The 23,008-nt window shown below is 22.8% G+C and overlaps 1 protein-coding gene across 1 annotated transcript in view; it reads left to right on the top strand.

The window, feature by feature from the left end:
* Window positions 1–4,508: 4,508 nt before the first annotated feature.
* Window positions 4,509–23,008, top strand: part of LOC105361402 (uncharacterized) — a 102,347-nt gene continuing 83,847 nt past the window's right edge. Inside the window, exon 1 of the mRNA XM_011498566.1 lies at window positions 4,509–4,675. Coding sequence (XP_011496868.1) covers window positions 4,634–4,675 — 42 coding nt within the window. The 5' untranslated portion in view covers window positions 4,509–4,633. The remainder of the gene's footprint in view (window positions 4,676–23,008) is intronic.

Here is a 23,008-nt window from a genome sequence, read left to right as displayed (position 1 = left end):
AGATTTATTAACTCTAAAATATAAAATTTATAATCGATTAAAAAGTGTAAATAAATTAATGTTTTGCTCATTTTGGTTTTATACAGTTTTTTCTTCAAAGGATGAAAATTTATATTAGTTCTTAATTTAAGTTTTTAATTTATTGTCTGCAATTTATTAACTATTGGAAATAATATATTATTCATTAAACTTGAGTTGAAATTTATTTGGCCCTAACTAACAAGTTTTATGACTCAGGTTTTATATTTATTAAATAATATTTTTAAATATATATTTACTACATTTTTATTGATTCAAATTAAATTAATTATTTTTAAATATATTTTCAATAATTTTTTATTCTATTTCTGAATGCAATTCTCAAAATTAAATTTATCTATGTTCAAAACTATATTTATATAGTATCATCAATTCTTTTAAAAATAGGAAACAAAAAAAAAAATATATAGAAATAAAAAATATCTCTCCAAATAATTAGTTTGCTAATCAGATAAGCAATTCAAAAATGTCCATGTCATTTACATAAGCTAAATTATCTAAATTAATTAAATATTCATCAAAATATACGAAGATAACTATCCTATTTCAGATGATATTTCACGATTATATTAATGACAGGATAACTATCCTATTTCAGATGATATTTCACGATTATATTAATGTGAAATGAAACTTCAATTTAATTTAAATATAAAATTAATGAGATCCTTAAAACCTTTAATATTTTACATTGTAATTGATATAATTTATATTTAGAAATTTAATATTATGATATTGTCGAAAGCAAAATGCTAAAAACTTAGTAGGTATTATTAAAAATGACTACTTTGTTGATATTGCATGTAATGAAATAAATTCTTGTATTTTTAAAATATATATACATATATATTTAAAACTATTATAAAATATACAATAATATATTATCTTATAAAAGTAATGTGATTTATACTAATAAAATTGTGTTTATTTGTTTAGGCGCGTGTATGCGAACTATCTAGTATAAACAAAATCTGAATGAATAAAATAATACAAAATAAATGTTATTTTCTACTAAATTATGACTTTCTAATTATATTTTATATTTTAAAATAAATTTGTATATATATGTTTATTATTATAAAATAATATTTTATTTTAAATGTCTATTAAATTAGGATTGAACGATCAATTTTTACTTAAACATTTAATTGCGACTGCTTGTTAATATTTATCATAATTATGTTTATATAATTACAAGAAAATGAATAAGAATCGAATAACTATTTAATAATAACTAGTTGAAAAATTATTTTAATAATAACTAATTTTTAACGATATATTGCCTTTCTTGTAAATCTACACACACCCGCATATATGCACATACTTAATTTTACAAGATTTTTTATAGGAAACTTTTAGTTATTATAATTAACTAACTACAATTAATATATTGAGATAGTGAAATAAAGCGCAATTATAAAAGTAGATTTTATTTGCCAATTAAACCTATTTTTATTTAGTATACATAAAATATTGACTTTTAAACTGTTTTCCTTAAGTTAAAATTGATTGATAATTGTCAATTTCTTTTTAGATATCAATTTATAGAATATTCGAGAAATTGAATTAATGTATAGAACGTAGAAAGTTAAAATTTATAAGTATTTTAAATTTGTATTTATAAATGTATTTTTCTGTAATGCTTTAGAACAACTTTAAATAATTTATCATTAATAATGATGAAAAAATTAATTTACCTATGTAGAATATAGTGATCAAGCTTATTAGTGTTTATTATAGAAGTTGCCATCGCCAATCAACTACGTAATAAAGTAAAATAATTTAAAGTATTCAAACAATTGTGAATTTCCACATATTATTACTATGAATAGATATAATAAGTAGAAGGCTTGCAATTAGTGAAAATATAACCATTAATTGCTACAGATTTTGATTTTCAATAATATTAGTATAATAATTATTATAAACAACAATTTCTTTTAGATTCATAGTAAATTTTATTACACTTTTAATAAAATATTGATCAAAATTTATAATCAAAATTCACGTTAAAACAGACAATTTTAATTTTTTTTACTTTAAAACTTTATTTAATTTTATTAAAATAATTAATAAGAGATGTACTATCTATGAAAAATTAATTAGCAACACTACCAATAATATATAAATAAAACATAATAAATTCAATAGTATATAAATATAATAATAAATAACTATTTGTAAAGGAATCAATTAAAAAATTTATTATGTAAAAGAATAATGAAATTCTTTAGGTATATTGTTAGTTAGTCCTATAATACCAAATAGAAAAAAAAGATTAAGTATTATTTTAAATATATAAATATTCTTTGGTGTTATGACTAATTAGCATTGATAAAGATTATATCCATCAAATATTAAGCAAGGAAGGAAAACCGCAAAATATAAAAACGGGATTATTGTTAATTATTTCTGTCACTGTGAATTCAGAATAATATCTTTACTATATATGTATTTAATTAAAAAAAATTTTAATTACGTTTGTCCACATAATAATATTTAATGTTATATAATTCCAAATTATATAAAACTGAGCAATAAAAAAAAGTAAGATAAAGTAACATTGTTTATCTTATTTTGAAGACAAATAAATAATTAATCGTCTTATATAAATTAATTATTATAATAATTTGTTCTTCGGATGGCAGATATTTATAGATGGTCTTAATAGAAACATTTACACATGTCCACGTGTTATGTTTTATTATAACAAATTATCCGATATTAACAATGAAATTATTGTTTGTTTTTGTAAGAAAATATAATGAAATTTTAATAGCGATTAATTGATAAAATAATCAATTCTATCAAAATTAAGTTATAATTGTATTACATTTTTTCATAGTTAAATACTTGATGATGATATTATTAATTAATTCTATTATTTCAAACAATGATTTGTATTTTGTACTATAAATATTTAATATAAATAATTTCTTTGAACGAGAAGAATTAAAAATTCCAGCTATCTCCATTCTATATCATATTACATTGATGGTGAAAAACAGAGTGCAATAATTTTGTATATATGCATTAGTCATTAAATTGACACAATAGAATTTATAATTTTGTAAATCCTATCGTTATATTGTAATTTTTCACGAGCTCATTAAAAATAAAATGCACATATGCTCTCAACAGACAGAGAGAGACAGGAACAAAAATGGAAGGAAAATTAGATGTATGCATTTTGTTTGACTGAAAAACATATATTTAAATAAATAAATATATATATATATATATATATATATATATATATATATATATATATGCATGTATGTATTTATATATATTTTTTTTTCATTATATATAGCTTTATAGTACCTTCATTACATACGACTATATCAATTAAAAGATCTGTACTGTTTATTTTCAATATTATTCTCTCGCTTAAAGTATTCGTCAAAGTTCATAAAAATGCGATGCTAAATATAGTAATAGATTAATATTCATATAAAAAGAATGAACCAAATGAGCGAGAATTAAGAAGAAAAAGTACCTCTTTTTGTAGACGTGAAGATGTAAGTGAAAATGAAATAGATATATGAACAAAGACTGACGGGTAGAAGATAAGATATTAAACGAATGAAAATTTGAAATGCACGTGGAGAATGTAGTAACGTATGTGCAGGCAAAAGAAGCCCTCCAATATACAGTGCAACAGAAAAGGATGCTTGCAGGGTGTTTGATTGAGAGCAAAAGGGAGCATGAATGATAAAATGAGCAGGAGTAAGACCAACGATCAAACGAAACGTTAAAGCAGTGAGAGCAATGAGAATGACAGAGATCGAGGAAGATCACTAGAGTAGGGAGAATTAGAAAGAGAATTCATCGCAGCGCTAGGTCACCGATACTGGAGTAACAGAGGTGGCAAATAGTATTCTCCAAATGGAAGGTTGGCTTCTCACGTTTCCCCTTTCTTCCTCGAACCCAGTACCGCTATCCCTGTCTAGCTGGCTACAAATGTTGCTGGGCTATGACGAGCCGAGCAATGTACTTGCGCGGGGAGTTGAGAGAGACTAGAGAAACGCCCAGCACCCCCACGCGTATCGTGTTTTCCTCCCTCGCCCCTTGATCGTCGGGCAGCTGAAAGTTGGCTCGTGTGTTTCAGCAGTAGTACGCGCGTTTTCAGTCGTGAGAAGTGTCACGCCGCAGAAGGATCCGTGCACCAATTAACGACCGAGACCTCTTAAAATCCACGAGCCATTCGTATTAACTGTAAAGCCATTCGCCACTGTGATTAACTCTCTCTCTCTCTCTCTCTCTCCCTCTCTCTCCCTCCCTTTCTCTCTCTCTCTCTCTCTCTCTCTTCCTCCCTCCCTCCCTCCCTCACTCACTCTCGCCCTCTCTCCCACTCTCCCACTCTCCCTCTCTCCATCTCTCCCTTTCTCCCTTTCTTTCTTACTTTCTTTGAGACTCATTCGCCATTCGCATCTCTTACTCTTCGGGAGTGCCAGACTGTAGCCGAAGCCAAACCACTAGCCCCACTAGCTTCCGACCCGGTTGAATTAAGAGGGATATGTTGACAGAGAAGAGCTACCGTAGCATCAGACGACGGCGTCGACGGCATTGCCTATGACCGGACGCAGACGTAATGGAAAAAGTCGACGGAGCGGCCGGAATTTGCCGGCGTACGGTGAGGCTTAAAGTCATTAATTGTCTAACTTTATTTGGAGTGTTAGATAACCGATCGATTGAATATGCTTATACATCACAATATTATTAATAGAGCTAAAATCGATCATTTTAGCACGAGTTGCATTTTTAATGAGAGCATGCCGTGACGTCAAATGAGTAGGAGTTTTTATCGGAGTTAGATAAAGATCAGCGCCGTATCTCATTGGGAAATAAGTGCTCTGTCATAGTGGATTAGATGAATTAGATAAACAAGGGTCTCTTTATAAAGTATCAAAGCTTGTGGAGAGCTTGTAAAAATTTTTAAAAGCTTACTGCACTATGTGATCGTAAAGTGTGAAAAATTAGAGCAATTAGTAAGTCACACATAGTAGCTCAGTAACGACACATTCCGAACGTCTTTTTCATTTTTAGAAAAATTTAAATCCCATTATTCTATTTTCTTTTAAGCTGAAAATGGTCATTCCGTATCTGAATATATATTTTTCAAATATTCTTTGAAATACGCAATGTGTAAATAAAGTTTGAAATGTTTGAATGACAATACCTGGTCTATTATAAACAGTGTATGTATTATATTTAGAAAATTCGAACTATCCGTCTAAAATATTAACAAAAAAATGTTCAAAACTTAAACATTCAAATTATCCATAAGTGTCATATATATTTTAATTATATATCTAATTGTGTATACATTTGTAGATTAGAAAATATATTATTATAGTATATACTATATAAGATGATAAACTATATATGATATTTAGATATATAAACAAAATCAATCTTCATTAAAAATAATTCTCTTTTTATTAAAAAATTTCTATAATATTTTTAATCTTTTCATCAGCAAAATAAACTTTATGGAAATAAAAGTTTCGTAATATACAAATTATGATTAAATACTTGCATAAAAGTTATTGCCGTACTCTTTTAAATATAAATGTTATTAATTTTGTTAATGCTTAATATTATTAATGCTCTCTTACACGGATCTTTCAACCAATTAATACACATTTAAATACAATATTAGATACTTTATTATCGGCATCTCTACATATTATACATAATATATATCTTATATATACTAGACGAATTTTAAAGGAAAATAAATTTTAATAATATTAATATAAAGTTATGTAAGAAATTATTTAAATTTTTTGATTAACTGAATAAGTAATTCAAAATTTGTATTATTGAATGACATTAATTTATAAGAGATTTTTCAGTAATTTTCTTTAATAAAAAAATTACGAAAGGAAGCCAAAAATAATTTTTATATTTCATAAATAAATGATTGTCTAGATGAATATACAAGTCAAATAATTTTATTGCAGTTATAAAATATTTATTATGGTCCGTACAAGTTTTTCCATATAAACTTGTATACGATGTTTGCTAAAAATCCGAAGTTTTCGTTTATACTTATGACTGATGTAAAATATTGTTTTTAGTAAACGAGCAATTGTAAATTAACTGTTGAAATTTAACATACGAAAAACTACTCCCAATACCAAATTATTTAATATTTAATTAAGATAGATGGTTTTTGTCAAAGCTTAGATATGTTTATAAATTACTTAAAAGTAATTGTATACAAAAACTTTTTTCTCATAATTAAGTATAAAAAATTGAATAAAGGTCAAGAAAACGTATATCAATTCTATGGTTTTTATTAAATTTTAGTAACAAATATGTAACCAATTATTTAAGCATTTGCATACTTAGATGTATGTACTTGATTGTAATCTATTTTTAAATGAAAACCTTAAACATTATTATGAATTAACTTCATCATATTACTAGTAATTATTCATATAACTTTAAAATTTACTATTTAATTTAAATTACTGATATAAATATGTTAAATTTTTAAGTAATTGAAAATCTAAATAAAATATCAAATAGTACCTTTTAGTGAAAAAAAAAAAACGGATTATCGCTACCATTAATAACAGTATCATTGGCTATGTTTGTGTACAAAGAGCATTTAAAAAATTTGAATAAGTGTTATTTTTGCCATTCTCCTGGTATTGAATAATATGGCTGAATTAAATATAAATTAGTTATTTGAATATTGTTACGGATTGAAACAGTTGAAAAGCGGAATACAAAAGTGGGAGAGGTATGAACTCGCGATTCAGTTATTTTAACAATGCAATAGCAGCGAATCTTCCAGGCTATGCCCTGTTGACGTCACGGTAATAAAACACCGGCGTTTCAAGCAGTTGTCCGATAATATTTAAGTGCTGTGCTTTACACGCAGACCAGTCTTTTTTAGTCCTTCTTAGTCAAATCTATTAACAATTGCGCAGTCGTTATAACGTGAGCACTATTTAATCTTCAAGGCATCAGTCTACAATCATCATTAACTATATGTTTTAAACATCTATTCAGTTATTTCACTTTAGTGTCACTTGCACTATGAAAAACTACAATTAAAATTCAGATAATCAAGAATACAGAAATGAACTTACACTACTACAATTGAATAATTCCCTATCTCGATAAAAGTAACCAACAACACTACAATATTATAATTTTATAAGCAAATAATTTATAATCGACTTTAAAGATATTACGTTATAATTTTATCATTTTAATTGTGCATTCTTTTTTTTTCCTAATTCATTATGGCGAGAGATTAATCCACTGAACTAGTGAATTGGTAGTTCGAGCCATAAAAATCGAACAAATATTATAGATCAAACTCTGTTGGTTTATTATAGGTCTGAACTATACATTTTTAAAATTAATTAATAAATGAAAGATTACTATAAATTGAAAATAATAGTTGCTGCAATATTATTTTTGAAAAAAAAAAATTTTATTTTGATTATATCTGAATTTTATTTAGGCAAAAATTATTAATAATATATTTTTTATATACTTCTAAAAATAGTTTAGATTAGCTCAAGAGCTGTATATTCCATGTAGAGTTTGAATTAATTGAATTGGCCTAAACATACACTACGTATGTCACAGTGCTTTGTCCTGCCGAATTAACAGAGTTTTCATTCGAGAAATAATCATAACATATTCACCAAAGCTATTTTGTAAGCTTCATTATTTATTGAAAATTTAGCTAACAATTTACTTATAATTACAAATCTCTAGTTAAGCATTAGATTAGCTACTATTATTCTCATAATTTAATTTGTCATTTGTATTGCTGAACTTTTTTTTATAAATACAAGCAATTTATGTAAGGTTTATTCAAGATTTTTTATAATAAATGAACTTGTATTTCCGAGAAAGTAAAGAAAATGTTTTCACGTGAATAATAACAAATAAGCTCAATTTTTTAAGTCCCGCTTTTTATCGCATTTAAAAAGTCATTTGTATTCCGTAAATTGTAGTATAAAGATATAAAATATTTACATCTACTTTTTTTAATTGGTACAATATAGTTTTATATACAGCACAATTCTTCTGACTACAATTTAAGTCTATGAAATCATCTTAGATACAGGTGGTAGCCTTATATACTATTTGATTATAACAGATCTGTCTGAAAGAAATGTTCAAAATATTGAATTATAAAAGTGATATTAAATATTTGTATTCGCAAAATTCCATCATTTGTCGCGTCTGATTAAACTTCCTTGCATATTTTTCCATACTATTATGAAAATTCCTATTTTAAAAAGTTTACCATTTTATCTTACATACTAGAACATATTTTGTTGTATTATTTGACTTAAAAAAAGTTTGATTAATTTCTTTAGAAAGTTTTTTTTTTTTATTATTTATGCATATATTATCTTTGGTGTAATATGCATCTGACGTTATTATAACTTATAAATACAAATAATTTAGTTTTATGAGGATAGTGATACAAAAAGTTATTTATATATATTAAGTTTGCTAAAATTAAAGAGAATAATAATTGTAATGATTAGAAAAATGTTAATAATTAATACAGCAAGAAAATATTAAGTATCTTTATGTCATTAAAATTATAAGTAAATTATTAAATTATATTTTAATGATTATTCAAATTTAGTAGATTAAAAATAAAATATATTAGTACTGTTAAATAATGGATACACGGAATCGCTCTATTGTATATTCATAATACATATTAATTTTGTTAATAGTATATTTGTACTCATATTTATTAAATTTAGATGCAAAATAATCTTTTCTACTTATATTAATTCAAAGCAAGCGATTAATTACATAATATATGACATTCAACTTTCTATAGATATTAAAAATATATTAAAAAATAAATATTAGACTGTTAAAAGTCTAAACAGATAATAAATGAAAAGGTAATAAATAATAAATTGTTTATGAAAAATTAGTTAGGAATATCTTCAGATATTTGTATATAAATATTGAAATTATGTAAATAACTGTTTTAATGATAAAATAATTACATAGGTATAATATGCACAATTATTATGATTGAATTTATTTATATGGACTAATATTTAACATAATTGAGATTTTAAATTTCATATATAATACTATTTTTTTTTCCATAAATTTATTCAGTTCTATAAAAATTTAATTTAGAAAAATATAATTAATAAAGTAGTGTATCATTTGAAATAGTCTGCTGATTTATCATTTTAGCATAATGATTTTATATTACCTTTTCGAAATATAATTGTTGTGATTGCACCGTAAACTTAACACTAAAGAAAAATAATAATTCTTAAATAAAACTAAAATTGTAATAGTATTATTACTATTTAAAATATGTACGTTATTAATTTCAATAGAATGAATAAGCGAACCTGTTTGCAGTAAAAAATAGTATAAACTTATACAAGATTTTCTTTATTCGAATTCTTATTCTACACGAAGGTGGTTAATTTGTGATATTTAGTCTTTTGCTCGATAATGCACTCGGCTCGTATTCTCGTTACACGCGTGCACACCTAAGAATACATTTTCAATGCCTACCACCGTCATCCTACCGCGATCCCTACCGTCGTACTTGGTTTTTCGTATTTGGTTGAAGAGGATACAGCGGCGATGCGCTTCAAAAGTGGTCGTCGGTTACGTAGATTCGAGCGTTAACATTACGGCTTCAAATATTCTCATCTCTCTCTCTCTCTCTCTCTCTCTCTATGTATCTATCTATCTATCTATCTATCTCTGTCTCTTTCCGTCCTTTCCTCCGCATTCCCTTACACACGAACGCGCATACGTGCTTAGTTTATTAAGATACACAGTATATTTTATAATAAATAATGCATTTGACTCTAATAAACTCCTTACTTTATTCATTAAGCAACTTTCATTATCAATATCAATTTTTTATTTTTTTGACAATTTCATATTTTACTCTATTTAGAGAAATTAATTCAATTCCTTGTATTCAGAGATTCTCTTGTCTTATATAGAATTAGAATTTTTCAAGCAATATTTTTACACGCTATAAAATACCCGAAATATTTATAAATAATTTTAATTATGTTTATTAAAAAATTTATAATATTTATTAACAAAGATGTATCTCAAAAATTAATATATACTTAGCATGAAATACTCTTCCAAAATAATAAGTTTAAAACTAAAAGAAATAAAAGAAAATATGTAGAATTTGAAAAATGATAAAAGAAATAAAAAAAAGTTTGAGAAAGATTTTTGCAAGATGAATATTGTTTATTAAAAATTCTTAAAATTAACTTTAACAAGTATTTATATAAAATTTACTCAATTATTTGAATTTTAGATCATTTAAATTCTTAAAGTTATCAATATATCATTAAATTTAAACAATAAATATTATTTAAGTATTGTGAAAATATTTACTAAAATAAATAAAAAGATTCGTATTTAAAAACTTATATAAAAACATGCCAAATTATCTGATTAAAACAAAATATTTAATGAATACGCGATTGAAAAGATTTTACTGGAATTTAAAGATGAAACATCTAAATAAATTGCATTATAATATAATTTCAATTAGCTCATATTCATATTTCGCATTCTCTATACTTATATATTATTTCACATAAAGTTCATAGAATGAAGAAAAGTAAACGATATAAATGTAATTATTCCGACAAATAAAATTAGAAAAATCGAAAAATTACAAATTGGATTACTAGGAAAATAAATATACGGGATATTCATATTTAGTGAAATTTATATTAATTGTGTTTATATTCAGTAATACATAATAACTTTCTATAATGCTTTATTAAAATATTTTTTTAAATATAAAAAGGAAGAATACACTTAGACTGTACACATATTAGAATTTAGAATCATTTAGAAGTGTAACTAAAAATTAAGCATATCCTTATTTAATGACCAATCTTATTGCTTTTGAGACATTTATAAATTGGGAATAAATTAAAAGTGATTTCGTGAAACCATTTTTATCTAAATTTTAAATTTGTATTTTTGCAATTTTTTTATATTACAGACATGATAATTATATTTTAATTATATTTCAATAAATGATTTTATAAACAATATGATTTTACAAGAATACTTTCTTTTACAAAATTATAGCATATTTTTATTAAAAATTATTTTATATATACTTCATAGTATGTATAATAAGATATAATGGAATCTTTTATGATTTAAAAATGAAATTGAAAAATTTGATTTCTATCAAAAGATATTTCGACATAAATTATTGAATACAAAAATTCTGTTTTTAATAGTTATAATAATATTATTCTTATAAAGTATTAATCATCTTATATGAATATTGATTTTAATCATAGTTTTGATAATATATAAATATATATTAATATTCATATCTTATGTGAATGTATATATATATATATATATATATTGTATGTATATATATATATATATATATATATATATATATATGTATATATATTGAACATATCCTTCGTTATAGTTTAAATATTTTTTAATAATAATTATATTAAAATTTCAAGAATTACCAAAGCAAGTAATTTATAAATTGGATATTTAAAAAATAATTATCTTTTATTTATTATGGAAATTGAGAACTCTGTTTTTTTTTTTAAATATGAAACATAAATGTTAGTTAAATACTTAAAATCATTGAATACCAAACATTATACAATGCAGTTCTAAATATGTAAATGCACGCACAAAGCTACTATCGACTAGACTACAGAGTAAAACAGTGACTTCTGCACTTTGAATACAGTATATATGGACTAACCTATGTGTATAATGCACGTACTTTCATCTGCATATGTACGCAAGCCGACGAATCTAAAGAACCAATTAATTTGACGAATAGAGTTATGGTAACGCAGAAATTTTGTGCCGCTTCGCTAAATCATTTTAATTACCAATTCCTTTGCATCCTCTTTCGCACATTTAGTTACGTACCTATGCATACATAAATATGTATGATTGACGATTAAATGTTAAGATCAGTATTATGATTAATGAGTGATTATGTTAACAAATTGATTTTAAATCGAGTTATATATACTGTAATTTTATTTTATTTGTAAAAGAATTATATATTTTTATTTATACATATTTATTTAATATAACTGTCTTTTATTATATAAACTATAATTATTAGTCTGACAATTAGCAGTAAGAAGACATTTTATATAATACAAACTAATTATATAATATTTGATAAATATTCCAAAAATTAGATTTTTCATAAGTAAAATGCATTGAAACGAACATTTTGAAAATACTCGCTTATATAAATAAATTTCAAGTAACAGATGATGTTTATGATTCAAATATTTAATGAGCGTAAAAAAAAAATTAACACATTACAAATAAATAAAATGTTTCAACAAATTAGATTATATTTCATTCTAATATTGACTTATATTATTTCATAAAATCGAAATTTTAATGTCAATATTATTGTGCAATTGTATTATTTTGAAATAATATCATAATGATAAATGATATAAAAATGCAATTCAATCCTTGATATTTTCTAACTCTCAATTAAAATTTTCTTTTACCATAAAAAGTTTGGTAACTATAATTCCATGACCCACTAATCTACAAGTAGAGTGAAGTCTTCGTACCTAACGATTCTTGAAAATTGTTGATACTCCGTTTATGTATGATAATAATTAGGAAATTGTATACACGGATGTAGGCCTGCACACCGATGTATGTATATACATATTTATATTATATACGTCATATTAATAAGATGCCATTACCTTCAATATCTTTCAGTTCATATTAATGATTTATTCATGTGTTTATATTTTACACAATTTTTTTTTATAAATATTAACTACCCGTAACCGTACAAATTTAGTGTATATTTTATATTAACTTATTATTTTTTGTGAGTTAGTGAAATTTTAATATTTGATTATTCAAAATATATGTAGATATATGCAAATATTGCACAACATAATTGATTAAATCTCAATATATTGAAGACATCTATTATATATAAAAATTTACTTAACGTATTAGACAATAATAATAAATTTAGCATAGATTTTTCATTCGAAACTAAATAATTTGTGTATATCATCTACTACATTTGCATAATTTTTAAGATAAATTACATGATGGTTTCTTAAAACTTATAAATCATAAAATTAATAAAATGCATAATAAATGCTATTTCAAATATTATTTATTCATTAATATTGCATTCAGATTTTCAACTACAGAATATTATTTTCCTTTAGAATATTAGATTAATTTTCCAATATGGTAAAAGCCGATACAATCAGTATCCGGTAACGCCTTAATTTTTAGTCGTACACTTTACAGGATTCCGAGTTAGCAAGGTAAAACAGTTCAACTCCGTATAGTTATCTGACCTCACATTAACTCGAACAAGAAAACAGGCTATAAACTTGAAAATGGCTTTTTATTTAATTACACTACATTAACCAATACAATTTGTAATTACAGCCATAGAATTTTCTGATTATATTACAATTTATAATAATTAATTTTTTTAAATATATTGTAAATTAATATATATATATATATATATATATATATATATATATATATATATATATATTATGATGGATTAACCTGAAGTAGAAGGTATAATTTTATTATTAAATAATTGAAAATATTTTATAATGTAATATATTTATCATACATATTTCTACTTATTTAATATGTACACTGTGTTTCATAATTTTCTAGGTTCTTAAATAAAATTATAATACAATATAACAAATTTATGTTATGTTAAATACAATTCAATAATAATAAACTTTTTTTGTAATAAATTTATAATAAACTGTCATTTCATTTCCTATATTTCACATAGGACTTAGATTATATATTAATATTTTTCTGGTCGATTTAAAATGTATGTATTTTTCAGTTGAATGAATTTTTCAATAGAATGTTATGCAAATCTCTTAAATTTATGTTAAAAAAACATTGAAACTCACTACCTCAAACTATATATCTAATATATTCATTCTAAGTTATATAATTTTTGCTATTTATTCATTATGTTTAATATTAAAGCTTTTAAAAATATAGTTAAACTGTTCTAACATAAATTTAATTTGTAGAAAATGATATTTTACAGTCAAGTTATAAATGTTTTCACAATATCGTTTTACTTTAACATTAGTATAATATATTTTATATCATATTCGAATGACACTAAAAAGTATGACTAAATACATTGTTATAAATGAAATAAGCTAAAAGAGAAATTTATGTATAGTTGCTATGTTTTCAGTGCAGTTTATTTTTTATTTTATTAAAGTTAATTACTTTCCATTTATAGCATATTTCTATTTCATTATATATGTATTGGGCAGAAGTATAAATATTCATATTTTAATTTACATGGTTGCTACGTATATTCAATCATAATTAATTTCTACCAAAATGCTTGTGTTTTAAATAGCTCTCTTTATTAAATTACTTATTAATTAATTACATTACTTTTGTACATATATCAATACTTGAGATTTCATTAAATTAAAATTAATTTTATTATTGAGATTAAAACTAATGTTTGCTATTTTTTTCGTATAATTTATATGTTTAACCTTATATCACAATGTTTTATATATTTTTACGAGAATTATATTTATTTCGATTAATGATTTCGTGGATTTGTTAATAAGCTAGTTCTACAAAGGTAGACCCGTAATTTTAAGGAAAAATAATATTTTAACCAAATCACCAAATACTAACGACCGAAAATAAAAAATTGTTCATAACTAGTCCATTGAAATACAAATTCAGAGTGAACCACATTAAGTAATTTGTTTCAAACCCATTGTCGTACCAAGCGCTATTATTTTTATTCGAATATAATTCAAAAACTAGCGATCAACCCAGATTATCACAATTATTCGACTTGCCCAGTTTCATACATTTCAGCTCACAAGTATATAACATGTCCAAACCATTATGCGTACGTAAAAGTTGCCGACATTGATGTAATTTTGATATCCTTGTCAAGATAAGGTTTGCCATTTCTTTGGTGGTACTTGGAATAGTTTAATTGTTTTCGACAGTGCGATTAGAAGCCAACCAGATCTAAGTACAATTGTATTGAAGTATCCCTGATTATTATATAAGGAGCATAAAAACAACTGTATATATTTTTATAATTTAGACAGAATTTTTTTCTGTTTCGGAATTTAAATATTTAGTTTAATTTGTCGCCTTTTTATGCATATTTTAGAAAACTCAATGAATAAGAACTGTTAATTTTTATAGTAGATTCTGTTGTTTTTTTTTTTTTTTTTTTAAATACTCGATTAATTATAATATTACTAATTATATATTTATTATATACATGATTTATAATAAACATAAAGCAATAGTTCATAGATCTTCTCTATTTTTAAGTCAATTTTTAATATTTATCATTGTAATAATTTCTAAATAATAATTGTTTGCATTATAATTTTCATTTGATTTAAATTCATCATAAAATAAAAATTTTATATACTATATACTATATACAAAAAAATAATTCTTTTTTCTCAAAATAAATAATAATACCATTACTATTTTCGGCATTAATTAACGCTGGTTTAGCCGTCTATTTACGTTCCAGCTATTTTGCATGTTCACAATGATTCACACAAATATGTGCTCATACATAAAACATGAACGTATGAGTAATACATGATTTATGTAGCTCTGGGAGAGATCACAGATTGGAAAAGGAATGTCATTTAATATTCGACTTTATTGAAAATATTTTTTTTTGTTCAGATAATTGTTTTAAATTCCTTTAAAAACAAGAGATGAATAAAAAACAGAATTATATGACCTACACAAAGCTTATTTCTGAGTGGTTTATTTGCCATTATTATATGCTTCTTTTTCTATATTTAGTTATGATATGTTACTGTATATTATACGTTTATTGTATATACGATTTATAAATCTATTATAACCATAAAATCGATAGATAATTTCTATTAATAAATTTCTATATTTACATATGTATAGATATTCTAATAGATCATAATATAAATTATCGAATAATACATTACATTAATAATCGTCTTACATACATTGATTTCCAAAATGTAATGCTATCTTTTGTCATCTATGTAATATTAAAATAATATTGCTAATTTCCTATTAAGAAATTCAATTTATTAAAATATATAATTTAAAATAACTTGTACAACAGCTACAAATAATATTTCAATTTGACTTTACCTAGTGATCTAAAAACACATAACTCAAATTTATTTTACCATGACACATTCTAATTAAAATTCATTATTTTAACAATTTTTATTAAATAAATTTTTTTTTTATAAATATAACTTTAATTTTATTTCTGGATAATAGCAAATTTTAGATAAAATTCCAGTTTAAATTTTTTAAATATAAATGACAAAATTTTACAATAAATAATTACAACAATTTAAAAATATTACAATCACTTGTTTTATTAATACTACACTAGTTCGTATGTGTGTAATGAATTATATAATTGTAATTTTACTATTAATCGATATTGAAAAAAAAACTTTACAGTTTTTGCAAATTGTATATTAATAAGATATATACTGGGAGAGCTTATTATAAAGATATAATTAATATTAAAAAAATATATATATTTTAGCTTTAAAAAGTAAACATATTATATAATAGTATTAAATTCTAGATTTTATATATATATAAATAATAGAATTTATTAAAGAAAAACTTATTAAATAATGTGATGTATGCAAATTAAAATATAGTCTTGAGTTCAAGTAATTAAAAAACTTGTTGAATTTTATTATAAACTATTAATTTAAGTAATATTATTAAATTAACTACTTATATTATATTATTTTTTCAAATCTTCATCATTTTACTTAAAAAATATTAATTCATAGGAATAATTGAATTTTAATTTTACAATAGTATGCATGTTTTTATTAAATAATTATCAAATTAATCAATAGTAAAACAAAATATAATACATTACGAACAAGTTATACTTTTAAAGTTGCATTTGTAAATAATAAAACAATAAAAACTCATTTACTCAATTCTGTACATATAAATATTTCAATAAAATTATGAATTATCTATAGATGCTAATGAAAAATATTTAGTTTTATATTTTAGTGGTGTCGTTTGTTTATAGGATATTTAAATGAAAGTAATTAAAATATAATTTGCTTTTGAATTTGTTAACGCTTATATTAACGCTTTTACTGACATAGAACTAACGTTTTTATAATAGGAAGATAATAAGGTAAAAAATTTTATTTCAGTATTTTTATAGCATATTTAAATAGCACAATAGTAAAATAATCTTTATTTTGTTAAATTATGTTACACGTAATTGTTAAATAGTAATCTTAACCAACATTAAGGTTCTTCTTTGGCGAATTCGATAAAATATTTATAAATCAGAACACTGGTAATATCCGTTAAAAAGTTTTTTGTATACTTTTGAAATATGAAAATATATAAGGCAAGGTGATGGTGCAGATTAATATTAATAGTATTATAATGAAAAATAAAAACAGAATAAAAATATACACCAACCCATGGTCAAAATTAATTTTTAAATTTTTTATCTTATCACATACAGTTATACGTAGATGAATACATATTAAGAACAGAAATAATTATAAATTAAACATATTTTTATAAGAATTATCTTTAAAATTTTTTATATAAAATTAAAAAAAAATTGACTATTAAAATAGTAAGGCAGAATTTATCATTATGTATAACTTACTATTCTTTTAAAATATCTAATTGAACAAATATATTTACATAAATTGAGATTATGAGTTATTATATAAATAAACATAAAACAGTTTAAAAAATATTTTAAAAAATTGAATTTGTATAAACTAATATTTTGAATGTATTTTAATTAATAAAAAATATGGTAAATTTCTTATAATATAATTGCATTATAATATTTTATATTAAGTCAATAGTGATTATATTTCTTTACTTATTAACTTAAAAATAATTTTTTAACATAAATTAATCAAATTTATCGGCTAAATACAACTGCCGAGAAATCTATAATATTATAGACTTATTATGTTTCAATTATTTTCTACTGTACTTACTACCTTCAATATTTAAATTAAATATGTGTAGTAGATGCAATTCATAATAATTGCAGTGACATATTAATGTTTTGTCTCATATAGACATCCTAGACTCACCACTTTAAATTTGTTTTTTAATATTTATATTTAAAGGGCCACCTTTTTGAAAACTTTTACATATATAATTAAATACCATTTGTATTCTGATTAGGACAATCACTTACTATATATTGTTTGATAATATGATCCTTCGACAATTATTTCCACCCTAATCAATTTCTGTTGCATATAATGGTTTTTACTTTATTATTATTTTTTTTTAATCTAGCCCTGCAATTATATCTGATAAAATATAAAATTCTCAACTAATTATATAATAGAATAGAAAATGAAATATAAATGAATTTATAAATGGACAAATTGATCTTGATAATAAATTATTCCTATGTTAATAAAATTGAAATAAACATACAAAATTTTATAAAGTTTGTATGTCATAAACTATTTTACGAACTAATACTAAACATCTTTTTCTAGCAATATTTATCTATCTATTTGAGAATACTTCAAGTAATTTAAATAACATAAATATAATTAAAAATTTTAGAACTATTTGAGTAATTCAGATAAAAAATATATTAAATTAATAAAAAAAAATCTACTTACACAATCGCGTTTTCATTTATGCTGTAGTTATTTTATACATAGAATATAAAACCTTTTATCTAGTATAATAAATAAATATAAATATTAAAATGAATGAGAAACAAATTTTAAAAAAGTATTTAGATAGTTAAGAAAAGTTTTATTATAATTTATACGGTTTTTTTTAACATGTTAATTAATTGCGATATTTTACTCACATCTCATTCTCGCATGAAAATAGGAATAGAGGAATTGAATTATTAATGATACTGAGTGAATTTTAACTTTAAATATCTTATTTGTCAGTACAAACCTTGTAAATACAATTTCAAAGAACGATTTTCATTAGCCTTGAATTCATTAGTCTTGAAGGTAATGATATAACAAATGATGATAATAAATTAATGAATATGTAAAAATAGGAAAGGGAGTTACATGTATAATTTAGATAATTTTGAATGATCTTTAAGTTATAATTACATAACTTTCTGAAAATAATGAGAAGCCTACACAGTAATAATTACTTCGTGAAGTGTTGCATCGAGAATTAGTTCGACTTCTGACTTATGTTAACAGTCCATACCTTCCTGTTCAATACTTTCTCTAAAGATACAGCTCTAATTTATATGATAGACTAGATAAAAAAAAGGATATAGCCTAATGATCAAGGCTGAGAGAGAGAGGAGGAATTTTAATATATTTATTATCAATATTTATAATCAATAATCATCATAATAAATTTTTATTGTTTTCTTATACATTTCTATAACAGAAAAGGTATTTAACAAGAGAAGATGAAAAATTTAATTTTATATTGCATTATAAATTAAAATAGGGCCAAATATTTTAATTACAAAATTTAAATAATATAGGGTTTATAGAATGTATAAAGTATTACAACGTATAAGATCAAAGAACCTTTTTACAGTTTTAATAACTTTCCTAAAAATTTAAATAATGCAAATATAATACAGTGAATAATGCATAAAATGAATTATAAAAAAAGAAATTTTATAATAAAATGATTAAGCATCAATACAATTCGATATTCAATAAGATTATTCTATTTGAAAGTTGTAATTTAATAAATAAATATATATATATATATATATGTATATGTATATATTATAACTATGTATATTGAATATTGTATGAATGTACCTATTATTCTAAAAGTAATAACAAATAATATATATTAAACAAAGTTACATTCTAGTATAGGTGGCTTTGTCACGAAAGTTGCCTACGAAATACAAAAAATCTTAAATTAATAATCTCTGATAGGATTAAAAATGTGATAAGTTCGTAATTACAATCGTACTTATCTACTCTCCTATATTTACCCCAACAGTTGTCCAAACTAACGATCAGTAAGTTATAAATACTTGCTACTCGTAACTTATTCCGAAAATTTAAGTCGGAAGTTGATTTTCGGAGTTTCCTTTGAAAATTACGTTTTAAAAAGTTCCACAGAAAATTATATTCAACGAAGCGGAGACCCAAAACAAAATTTACTTTTACTGTATTTTATTTTATCTTTCTTCGTTTTGATTTGCCATAAAATATTTACTGGATATACCCATTTAAAATATTTAATTATATTGCATTATCTACATTTATAAGTATTGTCACCTGAAATTTCATTTTTATTAGTCTTCTCATTTTTAAAGGGTTTCTAAGTTAGAATTAGAAAAAATATCGGTTAAAGTAAAATATCAGATAGATTTTAAAACAAAATCCATTATTTCACTAAATGATAATGTTATATATATATATATATATATATATATATATATATCAATAAAACGAACATATAGCAATATGAATTTTAATACTTTCAACTTTTTAATGATTTAAAATAGATATCTAGTTACAATGTAAGAAACAGCTCATTCTTAAAATTCCTGTAAAAATTTATATTTCAAAGGTCTTCATTATGGTTTAACCTGAGTTTTAAGAAGCAAAAAAAAAATTGAAACAATTTGTAACACAATTTATTTAAATGAGAAAATTACATCATTTTTAAGTGGATCGTCTTAACGAAAACGATAGTCAAATCAAAAACTTGACTTAAAATTGATATATTGTATATTTATGCAAAATTATCTTTATACTCAAATTAATGAATCTTACAAGAATTTAATAAATACTGGATCTCGCAAACAAAATTACCTTCCATTTTGTAGTTTCCTAGTTTCTGTTGCGTTAATATGAAAATCATTAAGTATTTGGAAAGATTTTAATTATTAAATAGATAATGTTGAATGTTCATGCATATTAACTATATTGTAAATATAAAAATGTGAAAATATAAGTAAAGTAAATCTTTAAATTAACGTGTTATTAAAGTAAATTTCAATTTCTGTATTTATTTAACTGACATTTAACATCTGTTTATTAATGTTAATAAATAATAAAAAAATAATTAAAACAATATTTTCATCAACGATCGCATATTTTTAGCTGAAAAGCACTTTCTCGTTTCTTGTTCCCTCAGAAATTATTTGGATATCATCGTAAATTCAAAGTATAACCGTAACAATATTGAAAAGTATAGATCTTCCATTTGGCTATTTAGTAATAACCTTTAGTGACACATATAACATATATCGCATCATTATATTAAAAAAATATAAAGTTATTTTAGGCTTTAAGATCAATATTAAAACGTTTATTTTGTTCTCTTTTTTATTCTACGATGATACCAACTATTCAGATATAAACAAAAATAATAAGTACGTAACCGATGGTAATTGAATTAAGACAATTCAACTGAATCAACTATTCCTTTTCTTGTAAATAATAAAAAATGCATTAATTATTTCCTTTTAGATTGACTATTATTCCCTCCTTTCCACCAACCTCTTCATTATTTTTTTCGATACTGCTCGCCGTTTTCCAAAAAGAAACTTCTTACCGACTTAGAAAACATCCTAGCGATCGAAAGAATCATAAAAACCGAATATCAACAATTCACCAAGAAGTACATCTTAACAATACTAAATAAAATTAAATTTAAAGATATTTAGGATTATTAGATTTATAGCGCACTCGATAACCTTACCTTTAATTAATATTTTTCTAATAAGACATTGTTAAAACTAAAAATAATGAATATATTAATGTGATATATAATGGAACTTGATAACTGATTTATTAATTTAATTAATTTTTATTTAATTTATTTAATTATTTAAAAAATTATATGGTTAATAAATATTAATTTTCATTTAAATATTATTCAAATTATTGTGGGCAATAAAATTTGTTCCTTGTACGAATATCTTAGCTTAAAAGCCAATATTCATTTTATTTCCAATATTATTAATAAGGTGAAAATTTTTATAAATAATAAAATAAATTTTACCAAAACTCGATCAAGTAAGAGCACATGTAAAAACAAATTAATATTTTACTGCTGTTTTTATTAGCATATATACAAAGTCATTACATTCCAATTGAGTAGGTAATTATGAAGAAAAAAAAATACATTTATCCGCTTCATTTTACAATTGGTCAATTAAAGTTAGTATGTATTTTAACTGCATTACCATTCATGTCTCCATTTATCTATATTTCCATCTGGTTCCATCAATTAGAATATTCAAAGCTACATTGTGTAGTGATATAGAAACCACAGTTAAAATTTCAAAATACTGTAAATTCATTTACTTCAATTATAAAACAAAATAACAAGTTCATTAAATAAATTCCTAAGTACTATATTGTAATAATATGTAAAATTAAAAAAAAAAATACTAAAAGCACTTAAACTACATTACACTTAACTCAAGTGTATACTTAAAGGTTTTATTTGCTGATATTTATTTAATTATTTAATAATTATAGTAATTATATTTATTTAACGACATAAACAATTAAAATATTATAATAATATATATTCGATGAAAATCGATTTCATATTTATTTATTTCTATATATAATTACTAGAAAATCCCTTATAATGCATTCCTAGATTATTTAAATTACAAATTTTGATGCGCTTACATTGACTTGTACAATTTTGTTCGAGATTGCAAGAACCTTTTCCAATGCAATAAAACATCTGGCAAAACATCATTAAATTTTCGTTAGGCTTCTGAAAATTTCTGCTTATCTAAATATCCAGCCGGAATGTCATAAAAAACTTCGACGAAAACTCTCCCACAGTCGTCGGAGGCTCGAAAGAGTCGGTATATCTGGAAAACGTCATATTATTTATTTTCGCATCACGATCG

Source organism: Ceratosolen solmsi, unplaced genomic scaffold (genome assembly GCF_000503995.2).
Source record: "Ceratosolen solmsi marchali unplaced genomic scaffold, CerSol_1.0 scaffold30, whole genome shotgun sequence".
NCBI lineage: Eukaryota > Metazoa > Arthropoda > Insecta > Hymenoptera > Agaonidae > Ceratosolen > Ceratosolen solmsi.
The sequence above is the reverse complement of the archived record's forward strand: the minus strand, read 5'-3'. Positions and strand labels throughout refer to the sequence as shown.